Raw genomic sequence first — 20,437 nt, 5'->3', positions numbered from 1 at the left:
AAAGGAAAAACACGTAAGTCTTGCTGAGACTTAACTGTATCTTCGTTAAGTTGTAATGAAACAAAAAGACAAAAGCATCCACTCCATGTTGAGTATTACTGAGAAATAAGGGCTTATTTTTATCTGCTTAGGTTCCCCTTGTAATTAGTACCCATCTGTCTTGTCACGATTGTCTAGTTTTGGAACATTTAACTATATGTTTTAGTTTGGGACAAAATACATGTTGTTCAATTCTTTTCCTTTTACAAGATTTTCCCTGGTGGCTGCTGAAGACTGGAGAGGTATAGATGGACCTAGGGGTGGATTCACACCGCAGGCAGTATCTGTTGTTTCAGTTGATCATCAGTGGTGTCTTCTTTGGGCATATTGTGAACTTGGATGTTTCTTCATTATGACAAAGATCCCCTTATTGCTGTACAGACATTTCAAAGTGGAGGGATTGCCTGAAATAATATTGCCTTCCTGGGTGGTTTGTTTTATTGGTTTATGTAGAATTACTGTCTTCTAGTTGTATTAGTGAGAAAATTTGCATATTTCCTTTTTCATACCTTAACTTTTAATTTAAAAAAATAGACATGCTTATGATTCAGGGAATAGATATTGTATATTTCTTTCTTCATGTCCCCTCATCCGTCTTGTACACACACACACGCACACACACCCTCCTTTAAAATAGTACTCAACACATTACTTAGAAAGTCAACTATTTGTCTCCTGCTTCACACTGTTACAACATTTGGTAGAAGAGCCATGTGTACTGGAGCTGTGTTCTTGCTTACTTTTGGCTGCTGGAAAAATTATAAGCAACTGAGTCCCTCAGTCAGGCTGGCATTGATTGTGTCTTGTTGTGTTATAAATGGTTGCTGCTGGGTAGACTGCGAGAACGCAGCTGATCCAGTGCTTAGGGTTTTTGGAAGCAAAGGTGCGTGTGCTTTCATATGGCTTCATTAAATATATATTCCAAATTATTTTATAATTTTTAACATAGTCTATTAGTGCTGTGGGAAGTGGACTTTGCAGTGGTGTCCCTCTTTATAAAGACAGGGAGAAGTTAAGTGATGCAGATCCCCTGAGGTAACTCTGCTGCAGAACCAGGAACTGGAATCCTGTTTTCCAGTCTCGCCGGGTGTGATTCAGTTTTGGATTAAGAGAGCTGAATCACAGAAAAGTCTAGGTTAGAAGGGACCTCTTGAGGTCATCTGGTCCAACCTTTTGCTGAAAGCAGGGCCTTGGATTAGGTTATTCAGTGCCCTGTTAAGCTGAGCCTTGGCTATTTCCAGCAAAGGGAACTGTAGGACTTCTCTGGGCTTCTCTGTTTAATTCTTCTTATAATGAACAACTTCTCCTCATGTCTGGATGGGGTTTCACCTGAAGCAGCTCGGGCCGTTTGCCTCCTGTCCTATTCTCCATGCGTCCTTGTGAAGAGAGCAGTTCCCTCTCAGTGTATGAGCAATGAACTCTGTAGGTGTCAGTTCCTGTGCTCTGCTAAAATAGTGTCTTGGTGCTGCAGACCTCCCATACCTGTAACCCGATTACAAGGAGCCCAGATCAGGGATTGCCATCTGATTTGAACACATTCCCTAGTTGCACTGGTTGGGTAGTAGATGTGACTTACAGAGTTGAGTGTCACTCAGCTCTGTTTGATGTGTCACTGAGTGGGACGGCACCTGCAGTGAAGATTGCCTTCTTGACTCCGTAGTTTGGCCAAGTGAATGCTGGAGAACAGAGTAAGAATCAGTCAGGATACATTTTTCTGTTTGCTATGAAGAGTTCGCGAGCAAAGGAAGAAAACCTGTTTCATAACTCTCCTGCAAAAACTACCAGGTGTTTGGAAAAGGATGGATTTTGTAATATTCTCTGTGAGTCCCACTGATCTCATTCATGTAATGTGTAACTTCTAAAATAAACGTTTAGTGCAAACAGTGTCTATTATTTTATCTCCCACCCCAAATAATCTCACTAAACTTGATAATTTTATTTAAGAGTTTGATTCATTGGATTTGTCCTGGGATGTAAACTACTTATTGTACATAATTTATTAGGAATTGAGATGAAGATTTTCATTGCATCAAAATCAATGGTGAGCTCCTGTTGACTTCAGCTTGTCCAAGATTTTTGCTGCTACAGTCTAATATCAAAAGATTTATCTCTATTTAACTTTCCCTGATGATAATAATTTCCTTTTCTGTGAATGAAAATACAAATCTGTATCAAAATTGTGCTAACTAAATAAGATTTTTGAGGTAGCAAACAGAAATTTAGCAGCTCACTAGGGATATTTGAATTGCCCATTTCAGTGGACTTTGTTCAGAGTGCCTTTCTTGTGACTCTCGTGCTCATCTTTGATTCAGAGCTGCAGAGCCATGTCCCAGATATAAGGAACAGAGATTATGGTGATTTTGATCATAAATGAATTAGCTCTGAAGTGAACATTTGCTCTCTTTCCATTTTGTTAGAAAAGCCTTTTCAGTTCCTGATGCCTGTTAGACAGGGGCTTTGAGCATATAGCATTTTCTCTGCTTCTTACATATATAGCATTCATCACAGAAAAGGAAAATGTTATTTCAGTTTTGCTGATACTGAAAATAGATTCTTGTTACTTGTTTAGTGTTGAATAGCATTTTCAGTGTATCCAGGACTATAATTTGTAGTATTGTCTGCTGTAGCTCAGGCACAGAAAACTGTTATTCAACCTATATGTATTCTAGGATAGTAGACAGGATAATTTGTCCTGTTGATTATGAATGTAAATACTGTTTTTAAGGCAATAGTAACCAAGAGTATTTTTCCTGTTTACAGAGCAAGCTGTACATGGAAGGATTTAGAAGCCTAAAAGAAGGAGAACCAGTGGAATTTACTTTTAAGAAATCTTCCAAAGGCCTTGAATCAATACGGGTAACAGGCCCTGGTGGGAGCCCCTGTTTAGGAAGTGAAAGACGACCCAAAGGGAAGACAGTACAAAAAAGAAAACCAAAGGGAGATAGGTAATTACCTTACCTTGCTCTTCCCCCCCTCCTTTTTTTTTTCTTGCAAGTTTTCTTGAAATTATGTTTTCAGCGTTTATTTGTTTGTGAAAGGAAACCCTTCTATGTAAATTTGGCTTTTACATGTAGCCTAGTGATTTGATTAAATTTACTAAGCTGTATCTATACAACTACATAAATCACCTACTTGTTTGGCTTTACTTGAGAAAGTTTTATTGAATTAGAAGGAGCCTGCAAAGGAATGTAATATTATTTTGAAAATGTTGCTGTTAGACTGAGAAGAGAGGTCAGTCTGAATACAGGTGAAATAACGTCATGTTCAGGTGAGAATTGTGCATGCTAAAGAGGCTATTGTGTGCAGTGGGGTTTTAAACTGTGCATCAATAGTTTTATACAGAAGAAAGTGTAGGTGGTACAGTCAGGGTTGAGATGTACATAATTTGATTAATTATGTTTTTATTTAGTGAACAGAATATTAGGTGTTTCGAGAGGTTTTATTGCCTGGTGGTCTGAATAACTGTTGTAATTTCAGGTTAGTCTTGAGAGCTGCGCTCCTTTTTGCACAAGTGCAGCAGTCTGACTTGCACTGGTTTACTTTACTTTACTTTCTGCCGCTGATGGCTTGAAGAAGTTCTGTAGTCCTCTCTACTACGAAGCCACCTGCAGCTAGTTCCCCAAGGACAGCCTTCCTGTCCAAAAGCTCTTGTATTTAGGTGAACCTCCCTTTTCTCCTTATGGTATTGCCCAGCCCAGTAGCAATAATGACTGACATCAAGGGGAATATATAGTTTGTGAAGGATCCTAGTAAGAACATCCACACAGCCAAGTTTTGCCTGCAGTATTTGATGTATGGCAGGACTGAGAGCTGGCTCTCTTCCATTGCAGGTTCTGAAGCAGAGAGTAGCTTGAGAAAGAGGGGGATCACCTGGAAAGGCAGAGTAGCCCAGCCTCGAGAAATGGGCAATCAGAAGCCTTTGCTGGCTACAGATGAACTCCCCTTGTCCCCACCTCTGTTAAAAGGCTTCTTTTTCCTTTTTTTAATTAAGGGCTGGAGACAACATGATAGTTGTCCATCTTCCACCTTCTTTGTAAAAGCTAAAGGCCATGAACAAAATTTATTGCTGCTGTAACAAATCAGAGTCCATAACCACAACAAGGAGAGACTTGTAAGCCAGACAAAGCTTTCTTTTTGATTGCTTACCATATCTGGCCTTTCAGAGTTGTGTTGCATGCAATGGCTGTGAAAAATATCTATCTTTTTTCCTTTTTTTGAGCTACCCTCCTGATATAGTTCATATTTAAACCGTTGGTTTTCCATGGACTGTAATTACTAATCTGTTTAGCAGATTAGCATTACCATTGTTATTGATGCTTCATACTATGGCAGCAAATAAAGGCCAGAGTCATGATACTGTTGTTTTGTTTGTTGCACGTGTTTATGAAGGAAGACGGTCGTTGCTTCAAAAAAACCTTGAAATTTAAATGGACAGGTTGTAAGTGGACAGGAAAAACTACATGTTGAAGGAAGCAGGGATTTGAACAAATGTAGATATTTATAGTGCACAGTGTAGTCAATGCAGAGGAAGTGGTACTTTTCAGAGTGCAATTCGTCTCATCCTGGGGAAGCACCTAAAATACTGGGGGTGAATCTTGCCTTGTGGCTGTTCCTCTTCTGGGACTACAAAGGGAGCCTAGCTCGAATGCTGTAGATACTTACCTTACAAATCTCTAAAGTTAGGTGAGATGAATCCTACTGTCAAAGATGTTTTTTCATAGCTAAAGCATAGAAAAAATGATCAGATACACCCTGAAAAACAGTGCAGAGGGGTGATCTATGAGGCAGTGTACTCGTTTAATGTTGACTTGCCTTTAACAAAGGAAAATTTCAAAGTTAAATTGAATTAATTTGAATATGAAAATGTGGGCAAAACCATCTACCCACTTCTGTCTCAAAATTCTATGCTTAAGTCATAAGATGCCAAAAACGTCTGAAATTTGAAATGTTTGAAGTAGCACTGGCATTATCACTCAGTGGGGAGCAGTGTCTTGGCTTGAAGGAAAATTATTTTTGATTGAACGGCTAGAGAATTAAAAAAGTGCATCTCCAGCATGTGTAGTGGAAAAATTCTTGAAAACTGCTGTTGCACTGTGAGAATTGCCTCCATTTATGAAAGCTCATTCCAACTTCTTGTGTTCATCTCTTTTCTATGTTATCAATGTAACAGCGCGAGGGCCCAGCCTCAGGGCATCTTTTTATATGGGTCCCATTTGAATGGATCCCATGACTGTAGTAATGGTGTATTACAGCAGAAGAGAAGACTGACAGAAGGAGTTAGAGATAGCAAAGGTGGGAAAAAGAAAGGGAAAAGCAGCAATATGTGCAGAGAGGGAGAGAAAAAGTTATGACACTGAGGTTACCAATGCTGATGCTTGTTGGTAGATTTTGTGGGTCTTCCACAATAGACTCAGCATCTCTGTAATGTGCAGAGTGTTGTTGCTGTGAGTACCTCGCTATGATAATATATCCCCTTCAGCATTACTGTGGGCCACAGTAATTTTATAACATAGGTGGGAAGGCTTTGTAATTGTCATCAGTGATATTGGCCACTTCGGCATCTTTCTCAGCCAGTGTGCTAGTGCATGCCAGTACCAGGAAGGGAAAGTCTTCTGTGGTCCATGTGAAATGAAGCTGTGGCTATAAGCAGCCTGCTGGCTTTAGGTTCCAAGACCTTGCTTTAAGCTGTTCTAATATCCATATGTGTTACGTATATATATTTTTTCACAATGTCTAGCGTAATCTGGGCTAGAGGGGAGGTTTCTAAATGAGACTCAACTGGGATTTGCATCCAACAACTGCTGGGTTCAGAAGTGGTGTATGGCAGAGATGCACAGTGGGGAGGGGCTGGTCTCTACCGAAGTAAGCCAGGGGATGAATTTGCAGCGCGTTACATTGCAGCAGGTTGCGGCTCCCTTCGTAGGAGCTCTTAACATGTGCCGAGCAGAGTGTGTTTTGCTCAACTTTGACAGTGAGCTGATGCAAAAGCACGCTATGCTGCTCTCTAGGAATGACTGCGGGGAGCTGATGCAGAAAAGATAAAGTACTCTGAATTCACACCTTAATCACCTGCTCAGTAACTTGTAGACAAGTCTGTGAAATCCTGATTTAGAGTAGAATAAATGAAATCAGAACCTAGCCCACCGTCTCAGAATAAAGTTTGGAGGAGGGAAAAGGGAGGAAGGAAAAAAAATATGTACTTTTTAAAAAAAACCCAAACACTCCCAGTGTTTCTATGTGACCTAAAGTGAAAACGGTTAAAGGATCATTTAATCAGCTGTAATTTTTTTATTTAAGATTATTTTTATAAATTTATACAGCTGAGAAAATATTTATTAGTGCAGTGTATATTTAAATAAACTTGACCTACAGACCTTTGGCACAGTATTAACAAAGAAGATGCATGATGCTCACAAGATTAGAAGCTGAAGTTATCTTTGGGACCTAGAGGTATTATCCTCTGTATCTGTATCTGTAAATACTCCTAGTAGGAGCTCAAAGTTGGATACTTTTTCAGCAGAGAGTCTGTAGTGCTGTATCTGCTCAGCTTGGCACTTGCTTCATGTGGAATGTTTTAGAGGGTATGGGGAGGATGACGAGGGTTTTTTTTTCTTTTTTGGTTTTGAAGTATTTACACCAAAATGGAAGCAATAAAATAAAGCAAGAAGGAGAGGACAAGGAAGACATAATTAAGGGTATAGCTCCATCTCCCAGTTCTAATTTATGATGTTTCAGTCCTGTGCTACCCTCCTCTAACATCACACTTGTGGCAGGGAAGCTTTCTGGCACAGGTGATCTGTATCAGTAAGCGGTGTGGATTTAAACATGTAATAAATAAGCAGTATGTTGTGAGATTTTGGGTTTGACATGAAACATTTCACTGAGTTGGTTTATAGCACAGCCCTGCAAGTAAACTGTGAGGGAGGGAGCTGGGAGCTGCTGGAAATGAGGAAGCTTAACGAAGCATTGCCACTGGATAAACGGTGATGCTGAATTATGTTCTGGGAACATGCCTAGTGAAATGGCTGTATATTTCTAGCTCAGTTGGCTAAACAGTAATGAGCATGTCAGCATCGATGTAACACTTCAAAAACTTTTTTCCAAAATAGACATCTACAAAGGAGAGACAACTACAAAAGAAGTGGTTTTGTGTTAAGATGTAATAAATGATGTTTGCCAGTAACTCTTGAACTTGACCAAACCCATCATTTTCAAGTGAAGAAAAACGTGTTTTTAAACCACCGATTGGGTGGAAATACAGCCACTTAGAGAAGGGGGGCTGTAATTAAATAATATAATACTTCTCTGATGAACTGTCGCTTAAAATTAGTTTGTGTCTGAGTCAGACAGAAAACAGGATTAGTATCTGAAGATGTTCTGCAGATAATCTGAAGTCAGACTATAGTAAGAAAATCTTAAAAGTCTTCTTTAAAAGCTTGTAATCTGCACAGCCACTAAATTGGTGTGATGCAGGCAGAGATGACGGCATGGTGGAGTGCTGTCGAGGACATTTGGATTGAAGTTAACAGGACTAGGAGAGCTAGTTTAGGACAGCAAAGTTACGTGACACAAAGTCACTTCAAATTTGAGATTATATCAATTCCATCCCTACTGACTGAATCACACTCAAGTGTATAATTTAATTTTCATAGAAAAGCCTCCTACGGTTCGAGCAAAGCAGATTTTTGTGGAGATATGAATATGGGAGTGGTACAGGCTGGGAAGGAGAGCCCTGAACTAGTACTGAAATGGGAAAAGCTTATAAAAACCATGCTTAGCAGATGGATAGGGCCAAGTGGATAGAGAAAGACCATCAGAGTCCCTTCGCCCGAGAGCTGGGAGGCAAGGCCAGGCTGGCGGTCACCGCACACAGCTGTGACACAGGGGCACAACCACTCCTGCCCTGGTCCAGCCCCAGGGACTCACTTTGTGCAGGTCCTGAACAGCACCAGTGCAAAATGAGGGGCAGACAAAGCGAGAGCGCCCAACCGACCGGAGAAATGGATGAAAAGTTCAAGGAGTTGTAGCGTTTAACACAAAATAGCTTCAGTATGTCCCTGACAAAGTGTTGTATTTTCCTGCTCCTCTCCAAGGTAGATCACGTTAACAGTTCTGCTGTTTTCTAAAGAGGAACGGAGGCACAGAAGTAATGCAGATGTTACATGGCTTTTACACAGAATACTTAAAAATACAGCCTTGCAAAAGGACCTTATGCAAGAGTGGTGTTTCGGAAATTATAACATGAACGGCCTCCTCCTCCTTCCTGACTCTCATTCACCTCGTTTTAGATAGTAAGAATTTCTTTATTTCCAGTTTTCATTCTTGCTTTTCCTACTTTTGAAGCATAGGGCATTTTCTTGGCTCTTTGCTTTTTCCCTGCTTTGGACGTTTAGTTCCTCTTTCCAGTGATGTTTGAGGTTAAGCCCCTCTTAGGCTTACAGACTGCAAAGACCACTGTAGTTTTGTTCTCTTAAATGAAAACTGCCATCTGAAATTAAGTCCCTCTGGCCTACAATCCCCTTTCCAACAGGAATATGTTTTTAAGGAGAGACTGTAAGCAATAGGGAGGTATAGCTTTCCATCTCTGGCAATCAGTGGTTTAAGCATTTCTTCAGTATCAACACCTAATCTGCAAAACACAATTAGATGATGTGTTAAGTACCTGAGTTGCTGGATGCAACTTCCTCTTGGATCCTCAAGCAAAGCTTGAGATTATTTGTGGAGTTTTATATAGTTAATAATTTGCACACTTAGACAACAGGCTAGAAAGAGGGATAAACACCAGTCTGAGGTGTGCTTTCTTATGTGATCTTACTACTGATATTTGCTGGCTGTTCCATAATAAGCCACTGAACTAGTATGAACTACTCCTAACAGGAGCAGCAGAATGCTTCTAAGTTTAACAAAAAAAGATATTAAAAAAAAAAAAAAAAAAAAAAGAAGCAAGACCTAAAAAGCCCAATAGCTTTTCACTACTCCAGTACTTTAAGAAGTTTTTATCTTTGCTGGACTGCAGTCATTAGGGACAAAGTTTTCCATACTTGCTCTTTTTTTCAGGCTGACATCTTTTCGGAAGGTTTAGCAACAGTTCAGGTTTTTCCAGGAGTGGGATAAACCAGAGGGCTCTATTAATAGGGTTAAAAAATAAGCAACTTTTAAAAACAGCTGCCACTTGGTGGTGTGGATTCAAGGCTTGAAATCTGGTTTGGAGATGGTTCTCCAGGGCAGGGGTTTGATCTTTCCTCAACTTTGTGCAGACCCATCCAAGTCCAAGTTAGAAAAGTGTTACTGCATATATTCATTAGACAGCCCTTGTTAAAATCTACATCATCCATCTGTGTTTAAGGCAGCCACAACCTTCCTGCGTACCAAACACAGGGTGTGCTTCCAGGACTTGGTTTGTCCAGCCTGATGAGGGTAGAATCAGGTCTCAAAGACTGAGTTTTCTTCACCAAAAGATGAAAGGAAGGTGGCTTAAGGAAGGAAAGAGAACAGCTGCCACTTACTGGTGTGTATAGTACCAAATATCTATGGACCATACACTGTTTGGCATGATTTCATCTCCAGCCTAGGCTGTAACTAAACTTCAGTCTTCTGGAAATGCCATGTGTAGAGCTATAGTAGAGTAAGTGCCCCAGAGTGAGACCACGAGCAGGAAAGCCTCACCTCTCAGAAGACAGCAAGCCAAGGCTAGCCTAGCTCCTACTCCCAGATCCAGCTCACAGCATTGGGAGTTGCCTTCCTCAAAAGATGATGGATTTCTCTTCCTGCCTATTTCCGTAGCTCAAACAGTTGTGAGCCAGGATGCAGAGCCGAAAGATCAGTACTTGAATGTTGGAGCTAGGCATAGAAATGGTTACATTTGTGCATTAACAATGTGTACAATATTAGAATAAAAGGATTTGTCTTCAGAAGGCATGGAGGAAATCCCACTCCAAATTTTAAATGTAGAGAACATTGCTTAATTTGCAAAGCCATGTGCTCCTAGTTAGGTGGAGGCTACAAAGCCTAATTTGATTCCTTACCAGCTGCAGTGCTTCTGAGATTGAGGTCAGTTAGAGTTATTTTGGAGTACTCCGGAACACTGTAGTGTGCTGGGTGGTAATAACGAAGAATTCCTCGTTCATTTGAAAGGCCATTTTCTGGTTTCACACAATTTAACTACCAAATTCTTCACAAGGCAACTTGTGAAAGTAAGGGCTCTTTTCAGGTCCCGCATGGCTGCTGAACTTGCATGACGATGTGGTGTGCTCGCTTGGGTGCGGGTGGGAACCGGGCTTTGCACTCAGGTGTACAAATCAACAAACCACACAAAAATACGTGCTTCCTTTCCATCAGATGTGCCTTCTGATAGGGCTATTCACATGCTGCAAGTGAATGCAAATTTCTGTGCTAAAGCAAGATCTCGGAACCTGGTGGCAATGATACCACTAAGCGATATCCAAGCCTAATTTTCTTCATTGCAAGCTTGTATTAAGAATGGAGTAGAGCCTTAATAAAGTTGTCTTTGGTATCTGTTTGTATGCATCTACAGTTAAGAAGAGACAGGCCCCAAATTTTTCATAATGTTTATAATAAGAAATACAAATTTGATGCTGAAGTAAGTAGATAAAATTCTGAAAATATAGAAGGAACAGATGAAGTGAGTAGGAAGGTGTCGCTTTTATGCAGCCTCATGTAGAGTAAAGCTGTCCCTGCACAGCAGATGGGTTTCTTAAGTACATACACTGTTTTCAGAATGCAGAATATTTTTCTTTAATCGGATGTCTTTTCAGGCCTCATGTTTTCTGAGTATTTCACCCTCTTTAATCAAGGGATGATCTCTGTCTCACTCACAGTAAAGTACCAGCATGTAGTCAGGCCTTTGCTATGGTGTACTGATACACCTAATGATCACACTGGAGTCTGAGCTGTAGTAATGATTCCCCACATCTGAAGGAATTGAGAAGCAAGAAAGAATTGAGAACTTTGCTCAGTTCAGCAGAGATTATGCATAACTTCAGTAGAGTGTATGTTAAAAGTATTTCAGTTAATAATTTGCAAAACATAATTTCTGTTTCTAAAAGTCTTCCTAATATAATTGGCATCTTCTTCCTTAGTTAAAATTTCTCTCTCGCTGTTTAATTTTACTACTATACTAATGCACTGCTTTCAAGTAGACAAGAATAGACAAAAGTGCATACATTTTCAGGGCCTAACTCAGTATTTAAGCCTGTGCTTTGAAAGTAGTAGGAAAGAGGGCGTTATTTGAAAAGATTTCCCAGATTGTGGAAATTTCTTTTTAAGTTGATGTTGACCCTGACTACAGGCTGTGCTGCTTTTTGCTCTTGTGACACACTATAGCTATCAATGAACTGGGAACAGAACTGCTTGCAGGACGAACTGTCTTTTTTAAAAGATGTCCACAGTCCGTGCTGTATTTTACTACAGAAATATTCAGTGTAAATAATTAAACCCCAAATCCCTTTTATTTTAGGAAAACAGTTGCATTTCTTTGCTTTTCTTGGTGTGCTGCACTCCAGCATCGCCTGCAAACATACTGAAAGCATGTAATAAATATATAACACTAAGGAAGGATTCTAATGGTGATTCCAGATGATGAAAAAATTTGCCATATATCTTGGCCTGTTGAAAAAGATACCAAGAACTTGAAAGCTGGAGAAAACTGAATTATAGCATAGCTGCAAAATCAGGTATTCCCAAAACACTGCCTTTGATTTACTGATGTTGATGAATCTGAAGCTCTTCAGAGGGAATAAAAGTTCTGGAGCCCTTTAACTTCAAATTAATAAAGTCTGTGCAGTAATGTAATTCCAGATCGCTACAGCTCTTTCCTTTATTAGCTGTGGCTTCATGTTTTTGTCCTTGACACTTAAAGATCAAACCTACTTAAATATGAATCATTTAAAAATGTGAATTTACTTCAATATCTTACTTTGTCAAGAAGTTCAGCGGCTCATTATATAAGAGGAATGTGTCATGGAGGTAGTCATCTCCGTAGTGGTGGTGCAGGCATGCTACTGCTATTCCCACTGTGCACACCCTCCACCCCCCAAGGACCTACAGTGTGCTTAGAGCACTTCTCAAGGAGGTAATAACACATAGTCTATGTCCTGAAAGAAATAATGGGGTTTAGGGCATATTTACACCAGGAAAGGTAGGTTTATTTTGAATAAAAAGTACTGGTTTAAGCCACCCCTACACAGTGATGTGGCATCCTCCGTCGGGAAGTAGCAGGACTGAGTGGGACTTCGCAGTTGCTTCTTCTGGTTATGGGAAGCTTTTCAGAAAAGAGGGAGTGGAGCTCAAATAAAAATGCTCCTGTGATGTCCATTATCCCCCAGGAATGGTGACAGGAGGATATTTCAAGGACAACGGGTAAGGAGAAGGTAGGAAGGAGCAGGAATATGAAAACACGATCATAAAGAAGGAGTGGAAAGAGAACGGCTTGGGGAGGGGAGGAGAAACCATTGAAAATGGTGTCAGTATGAGAAGCACAGAATTTTCCCAGTCTCCACACGATCACCTCAAAGCTGGTAGTTTGGGCAGTCTTAGGGGAGTGCAAAGAAGCCTGAATCCCCTCAGGCGCAAACAGGGATTTAATCAAAATTTCCTCCATTTTGAAAGATTGCTGTAAATCAAGGAGCTGAAGTGTAGGTGGGATGTAAGCTCCTGCTTTGCAGCCCTGCGAAGACTGAGGTGATTCTGGGAGAGCTGATCTGAAACGGGACTTTTTGCAGTAGTCTGCTTATTGTGTGTTCCTTGTTTACCGGGTGACAAATGTGACACATCTGGAGCTTGCTTTGCAGAACCACCGAATGCTCCCAGTTGTAACAGTTTCTCAGTTTGAGCTTTGCCCTAAACATACCAAGTGCTATAAAATAGTAAGTGCTCTATGGGCTCTAATTTCAAATTAGGTGCCTAGAATAAAGCTCCTCTGGAAAATGATTTTGGCTTTTTTCTGGTGCTCCAGAATCCTTTGCATTTTGTTGAGTCCAATTAAACCACAGAATTTCATAGAGCCATTGCAAAGAAATTAGTAGTTGTAATACACAAAGAGATCTTAGTCAGATCCCCAAAGTCAGTACTTCAGTATTGTGTCCAAGATTTAGCTGGATTTAATGGTGAGTCCAAGCATTGAATTGCGTAGGCTAAAGAAGAAGTATATAGTAACTATCTTACATTTCGTGCAGCAAATGAGAAAAGGCTGTATAGAACTTACATGTTGGTTCACAGGCTGTTACTACGGTGTAAACTGTTACTTTCTCTTTTGAATGCTGAATTTGTAGGTAATGGGTGGAAATCAGCCTGAACGCTCCTCTGACTAGCAGCAAGGCTTGGGGATCTGGACTGGTTTCTCTTTGAAACCATAGTGTGACACTGTAGGACGAGGATGAAGAGACTCGTTTCATGGAAGAAATGGCACGTACATGTGCAAGAGAGAACAAAGGTGGCTGTGGCCAAGCTGGAGGAGTAGCGAGCCGAGGCCGGCGTTATTGATGGAGTAGAGGGAGCTGGGTTTGCTCAGTAACAGACCCGTGGAATGGTTAAGGAGGAAAGAGTTGTGAAGGGTCACTATGAAATATGGGAGTGGGCTAAACAATTTATTTTCTTTGATCTCCATTCATTTCTAATCTTACTGGTGTTGAGTCTCCTAGCACTGGAGCTTTTACAATGAATAGTTGAGAGTACAAAAATTCATTTAAATTGCACTGGTCTGTGCTGAATGGCTTTCTTTTGCCTAGGAGTTACTTGGAGTTTTACTCTTTTAGCTGTTGGACAGTTTAAATACTAAGTATTTAATTTACTTCAGACAGCTCCGAAAACAATAGCAAACTAGAGACTGCTCTTATTTCATTGTCTGCAATTAATGTTGGAACAGCCTTTGCGTCAAAGTTTAACCAGAATGCGTGGATTTCTTCCATGATAAATAAATATCTTTTGAGCAATATAAAAAAAAGAAATAGTTCAATATTCTAAATTCAGCTTCAGATTTGCTAGTGTTTAAAATCAGAACCTCTGCTGTTTTGTTGTGTGCTAAACTAATAATGTAAAGCAAACCAACAGTGTGTGTGTGAGTCTGCATAATGAGACGAGTTTTTCTATAAAATTCTGCAGTGTTACTTCTTCTGTCACTGGGAGAGATCATCAGTAGTTGGCAACAGGATCAGAAATTGTATATAGCTCAGATGTTAGCCTATTTATTTACCTCTTTAAAGGTTTAATTTTATTTACATTCTTTTCCCTGAGTTAGTTGTTGTAAATCACTTCTTTCTAGTAAGTATATGAAAAATGTTTAATTTCCTGCTGATCAGGCTCATTTTCCCATGTTTTTGTGCTTTGATATATTTTTGGAGAATCATGGTTAGCTGCTCACATAATTGCTAGGAATATGTGCCTACATCTCCTTTTAATAATTACTTAAAATGTGCTAGGTACTTTAGTTTCTAAGTCAAAAAAGGATCCACAGAGCGTTTTAATTTACTTTTTGTTAAATAGTTCAATGGGATTGTATGTTATTAAATGTGGGAGTATCATTACTCACTGCACTTTTAGAATTTTTGTCCTTATGTGCTTTGTATAATGTACAAATTTTACTTGGAGCTCAGAAATAATTTTATCAAACGGTTCGTTTTTGTTATCCCTGTATTTCTAACTCACTAGAGCCTCATGGAGTTACCTTTCTCCTTTACAATCTATACATTTCATTTATGCATAGAAAAGAAACATCTGGCATTTTTTTAATGAGAGCTGTACGCTCATTGACCAAACAAGCAGCAAGGAATCTGTTGTATCGCTGATTATGGCAAGAAAATGAGGTAGTAGTCTCACTAATAATCAGTAAAATTTGTATAAATTGGTGCAGTTTCATTTTCTGAGTTAGCTAATCTCATACATTCACCCTTACAAGAAAACAAATTGTGTTTAAAAATGTCTGGTGTGGAAAAATGCTACTTTCAAATGTAGAGATCAGAAATATTTGAAACATACATATCTGTGGTTAAAGATGCTGACTCTTAATTCTCTCCTCTCTAGGGTTTTCCTTTTTTATCTTTGAAGCTCAGTCATTATTCCATGTCGATGCCATTGGTTTTATTTTTTTTATCTTAAATTAATACGTACTGTTTAGATCCAATCTTTTTAGAATATTTATGAATATAACATATCAACAAGTTTATATTTTATGCAGCCTGTGGAGCTGGATTTTGGAATTTGCTTTTTTAGTGATTCTTTTGTGGAAGAGAAATCTTTCAGGCATGAATTGATAGTCCAGATCTTTTGAGGTCTGTCTGTGCTAACCTATGACCTCTGTTCTTAGGAGGTCAACATCTGAGGGCAGGAGATTAAGGCAGTTAAAAGATTGGAATGGGAACTGGAATGGAAAAATTAGCCAGCACATTTTGGGTGGAAAACATCAAAGTCATCAAACAATTTGCTTATTTTAAACTCAGTTTAAGGGTAACAAGCTAATTGTACTGTGTTTGTTGATGCAAGCAATTTATATTATTTGAGGACATTAACACTGAAGATATTTTTTTTTTTAATTGGAGAAACATAGTGCCTGTTCAGTATAAACGCACTATGTATTTTATATACTACATGCTTTTGTGCAACATTTTTTAGGGTAATAATTCAGGATCTGATCATGCAGTCTCTATGCACTCAGTTATCTCTGTTTCTTACAAACAGCAGTAGTAAGTGTAGCGGAACCTGAATCTTGCTTGTGGTCCGCTGAAGATCCCTTGCTCTGTCTCACTGGAGAATACAGGTGCTCTCAGTACATGGGGAAAAATTATTCCCTTATTAAAATTTCCTGACTGTGATGCTTAAAAACACTCGTAAGCGTCTCTGTTACAGCTTTTCAAATGTGAAGTCCTTTCCCATGCAAACTTGTCATCAAGGAATGTTCTTTCATAGATTATAAATTGATTTATAAGAAAACACAGCACTGTCTGTTTGTTCTTGTCTGTCATAGTTCAAAATTCATTAGTACGTGTTTTTTAGAACAATGAAGGCTTCGTCTTTCATCTGTACAATCGATTTCAAAGATGGCATTATCTAGAAAAAGATACCTTTCCACATCTGAAAATTATGCAAGTTGAAGAATTTGTGTAAGCAATGATATTTTTGTCTTGCTTGTTTAGTTTAAATAAAAGTGATGTCAGTATCACGTGCAAAGAACAGACTACTGTTTCAGAGTGCAAACCCCCTAGCAGGAAAGAAAACAAAAAGTTACAGATATCTCACAGCTCAGGCTCTGACTAACAGTGTATGGATTATGGTACTTCTCTTATAGGTATGGGTACTAATTTAGTTAAAGTACTACAAAATACAGCTAAACTCAAGTGGACGGTCATCTGTAAGCCTCAGTCTAACCCCCACACATTATCATGGTTTTTTTGATGATGAAGGGTGTGAGATTTAAACCCCTTTCAAACTTTTAACTTTCCAAACTATTTCTCTAAAGGCTAAAACCTTCTTTTTGCAGCTTTTAACCCTGACTTGCACCTGAGGTGAAATTGAGCTAAATGATCATCCTAATTTCTTCCTCCTTCATGGAAGGAAAAGAAGGGAAAGCAGGAGGAGCTGTTGCGGGTTCAGCAGCCCATGGACCGCTCCCACGGATGCAGCCACTGCTTTGTTTCCTTCCTGCCATTTCACTGGGGTGGCTGAAGGACCTCTACCAGCCGCAAGGGCTGCTATGACCGGGTGTGCCCTGCATCCCCGGTGGTACTGACAAACCACACAACCAGCTGTGGCCCGCATCCCCTGGAGTACCACAAGCGTAGGGGAAACAGGGAGCATTTTGAAGGGGCAGGACCAACCCTGAAGGCTGTTGTATCTTGGAGATCTGTTCCCCATTTGAATTCTTGGGATAAAATGGGGTAGCTTCTGATCAGCCATCTTGTGATTCTTGCTTGTCAACCCTCTCTGTGGTTAAATAAATTGGTAGGATCGATGGATGGAGAGCTAATTCTGTTTTAAGAATGGCTTTGGTTACCCACTTGTGAGAACACATGAATCATTGTGAAGGAACAGAGGACTTGTTAATTAATGAAGGGAAAAAGTTAAGCAACTACAAAGATAGTGTGCCTGACATGACTTAAGATAACTTTGTTGTTTGCCTAAGCCCTTTCTATACCTTCCCTCTGTTCATTCTGTTTAGATAGTAAACTCTTCTATGCTCAATTGGTTTCCTTCTTAATGCATGCAGTATTTAAAATCACTGCTAGTTTTAATTACAATAGTAATTGTGATTCTTGGCTATTTGAATTATTAGAGAGCAGTGACACACACACACGCACATTTTTTTAATCTGGAAGACCTGCTCCCCCGGATTTTTGTTGGGTGTGTGTATCCTCTTGTTTCATGATGTTTGATAGTTCAAACGTCCTGTCCACAAGCCCGCTTTTCTTAACTATCTTTTGCCCACCCTTTAAAAATAGTCTACAGATACCTGAGATCTACAGATTGAAAAGTGCTCTGGTGGAGAGTAGGATGCTGGAGGTTTTTCATCCCTTGGTTACTGTTGCATTAGTTATAAACGTAGGAAGAACTGCCACCAGGTTTTGATTGCAGTAGCTTGTAGGGCAGAGTAGACTGCTTGCTGAGTTTGCAGAAGGGGTAATTAAAATCTCAACACAATTTTTTAATTACTTAGAAATTGTATTTGACTTTTTGTGATGAAACCCTGCTTTTTTGTTTTTGCTTGATCTGTGAGAGTAATAGGTAGAGAATATATCCTCAGTTCCCTCACATGTTCTTTTCATAACAAAAATTTGCTGCAGAGCTATACAAAACTGATTGGGATTACTGTAAATAGTATTTTCAGGCTTAAGTGCTTGTGAAGGTTGAAATTTCTGGCAGTGCAGCTGTGCCAGATTTCTGACTGCAGCCCCCAGTGCTCTTGGAATCAGTGTCTTCAAATGGGCTCTGTAATTTGCCTCAGCTGAGTCACTTCCTCACCATGAACTGCCACAAAGAGATGATTTCTTCTGCTTTGCTTTCTAGGGTTTAGCCTGCACTGCCCCCCTCCTTTTCAAAATAAGAACTCATCAGAAAATACCATTTGTAGTTGAGTTCAGAGGGTTTCAGAAATCTGGATTATTAGTGGCATTTTTCATTGAAGGAACTACTGTTTTTTGTGTTTCTCATCTGTTTTTAGCTGCTAATTTGAATGAGAAGTCAGCAAAGCAGCATATTGCTTTTGTCTGTAAGTAGTGGTTATAGTTGTTCCCTACTGCCAAGTGAACACCAATGTCTATGAGATAATTCAGGTGATGGCTATCCATAAAATCTTTAGAAGTGTATCGTAATACATCTCAGCTGTTATATCTCATTTTACTTAATGACCCACATTTCTTGCTTAGTTTGTGCATAAAATATGAATGAGTCAAATTTGAAAGGTTTTGAAATTTGGTAAAATAATAGTTTTTACACTAGAGTAATGTTAAGATGCATTTTATAGAAGACTGACTTTAATTGTGAAGAGCAAAAAAAAATTTATTAAATGTGTTGTGTACACATATATAGTAGACAGATAAATGTATACACAATAGACTTAGGAAAGGTTGCCTCAGCTGATTGAAGAAAGTGGGTATCAAAAGGAGGATAACTTAATAAGAGATCAGTTCAGAATGTGTACATGTTGATGACCTCGATTTTTTTTTTTTTTTTTTTTTAAAAAAAAGCCATTTTTATAGTTGCAAGGTGAAACTGATGGCAACTTACTAGTGCTTCTGTCTTATGCTGACAGTGATACTCCCTTTCTGTTCCAAGCTTCCACCAGGCGATCTTGGGAGTCACATAACAAAGCGATGCTGTGGAACGTGGCAAATCCTGGCTTTGTAACCCAGTTGAGTTTATTGCAGTCGCTGGTAGCCAAGTCGCTGAGTGACTGGCTTCTTCCAAAACATGCTGCGTGTATCGTGTTAGTAGGACATCTTCCTCTGACCAGCCAACAGTCATCCCCAGTCTGTGTCTGTGTAGTCAGCATGGCCAGAGCATGTGCTCCTTTCTCCCGGTTCTCTCTCCTAGAGTGCATTGTTTTACATTACTCTTCTTTCCCAGTACGAGGCATTAGACAAAATTAAGCTATACCAATGTATCTGTGTTAGCTTGCTCTCATTAGGCCAGCTAACAACAGAAGTAACGATGGCACGACGTGCCCTTTTTGTATCTGCGGTCTTGCCCGTATACGAAGGTCAGATGAGAGTTTTCACAAACCTGCAAAAAATTCTTGAATTACAGGTTATGGTTGAGACTGTAAGTGAAAAAGTATATGAATTGTAAGGTGGTATTAGTACTGGAAATTAATCATGACACTGTATGCACAATAATCACTGTAGTGGAAACATCCGGCTGCTCTAATGAGATGCTGTGTTGGGAACAGGATACCACCATGTTCCATTTCTGTGGTAGCAGGTGGTAAATTTGCTTAAGCTTGCATATTTTGTTACACTGTAGAAGACTACAGTTTGTGTGTGGCATATAAATCCATTTTCATTTAACTTGGAATTGTTTTCGTAAAGAAGATTCTCATTTAGTTAAAAAAAAAAAAAACCCAACCGATTCCAGAGGGACAGGTTTATGTGTAAAAACTTGAAACAAATCTGGTTTGGAAAAAAAAAAAAAAAGGCACTGCTTTATTAAATGATAGTTCAAGTTTGTCAGTTTAAAAATCCTTATCTCCTTGAACTAGCCAGCTGTGGCCTCTGAAATGGTTCATGCATATCAGTATGTAAAAGGTAAATGTGACAATTAGGGGCAGAATTGGGATGGAAGTGAAGGTGGGGGTGTGCAGAGCTGGACATGGGGAGGAAATGCAGTAAAAGGGATTGCTGGATATGAAGTAGGTAGTCTGTGGGACTGGGGCCGAGTGGGCCATAGCTGTGTGCTTTGCACTCGTGGTCCAGGATACGTGACTGTCCGGGGCTCTGCCCAGCTGGGATACAGCTCTCTCTGGGGTAGGCTGGGTGCTCACCCCTTGTAGCCGCCCAGGGGCCCCAGGCACTCTGTGGCAGCCAGCGCAAATGCGGACGTGTGCCGCAGCTGGGGTTGCTCTGAGCTCTGGTGGGGAATGGCTTGGCACCAGTGCCAGGCTCCCGGTAGGTGCTGTGGCTGCTGTGTAGCCCTGGGGAGCGGGAGGGCTGGGTCTCCTGGCTATGCACGGGCTATTGGAGGCAGGAGGCCAAGCGTGTGGCCTGAAGGTAGGGGTGCTGCTGCTGCTGTGTGGGATGAACAGGCTCAGGTGTCCCAGGGTGGCCCCACCAGGGAGAGGATGGGCTGCACGGTGCTTGCTGTAAAAAGACAGGCGCTTGTAAAATTCCCCTGGTGGTATTTCAGACAGGCAACACTCGTGACTGCAGAATGCACCCATGGGCTGAGACTGCTGAGA

At 40.0% G+C, this 20,437-nt stretch overlaps 1 protein-coding gene across 1 annotated transcript in view; it reads left to right on the top strand.

The window, feature by feature from the left end:
- The window catches only part of LIN28B (lin-28 RNA binding posttranscriptional regulator B), an 87,281-nt gene that overhangs the window by 44,855 nt on the left and 21,989 nt on the right, over window positions 1-20,437 (top strand). The window contains exon 3 of the mRNA XM_086461337.1: window positions 2,800-2,984. Coding sequence (XP_086317463.1) covers window positions 2,800-2,984 — 185 coding nt within the window. The remainder of the gene's footprint in view (window positions 1-2,799; window positions 2,985-20,437) is intronic.

The sequence above is a fragment of the Leptosomus discolor genome, chromosome 2 (genome assembly GCF_034619465.1).
Source record: "Leptosomus discolor isolate bLepDis1 chromosome 2, bLepDis1.hap2, whole genome shotgun sequence".
Classification (NCBI taxonomy): domain Eukaryota; kingdom Metazoa; phylum Chordata; class Aves; order Leptosomiformes; family Leptosomidae; genus Leptosomus; species Leptosomus discolor.
Note: the sequence above shows the minus strand (reverse complement) of the source record. Positions and strands in the feature narration are given on the sequence as shown.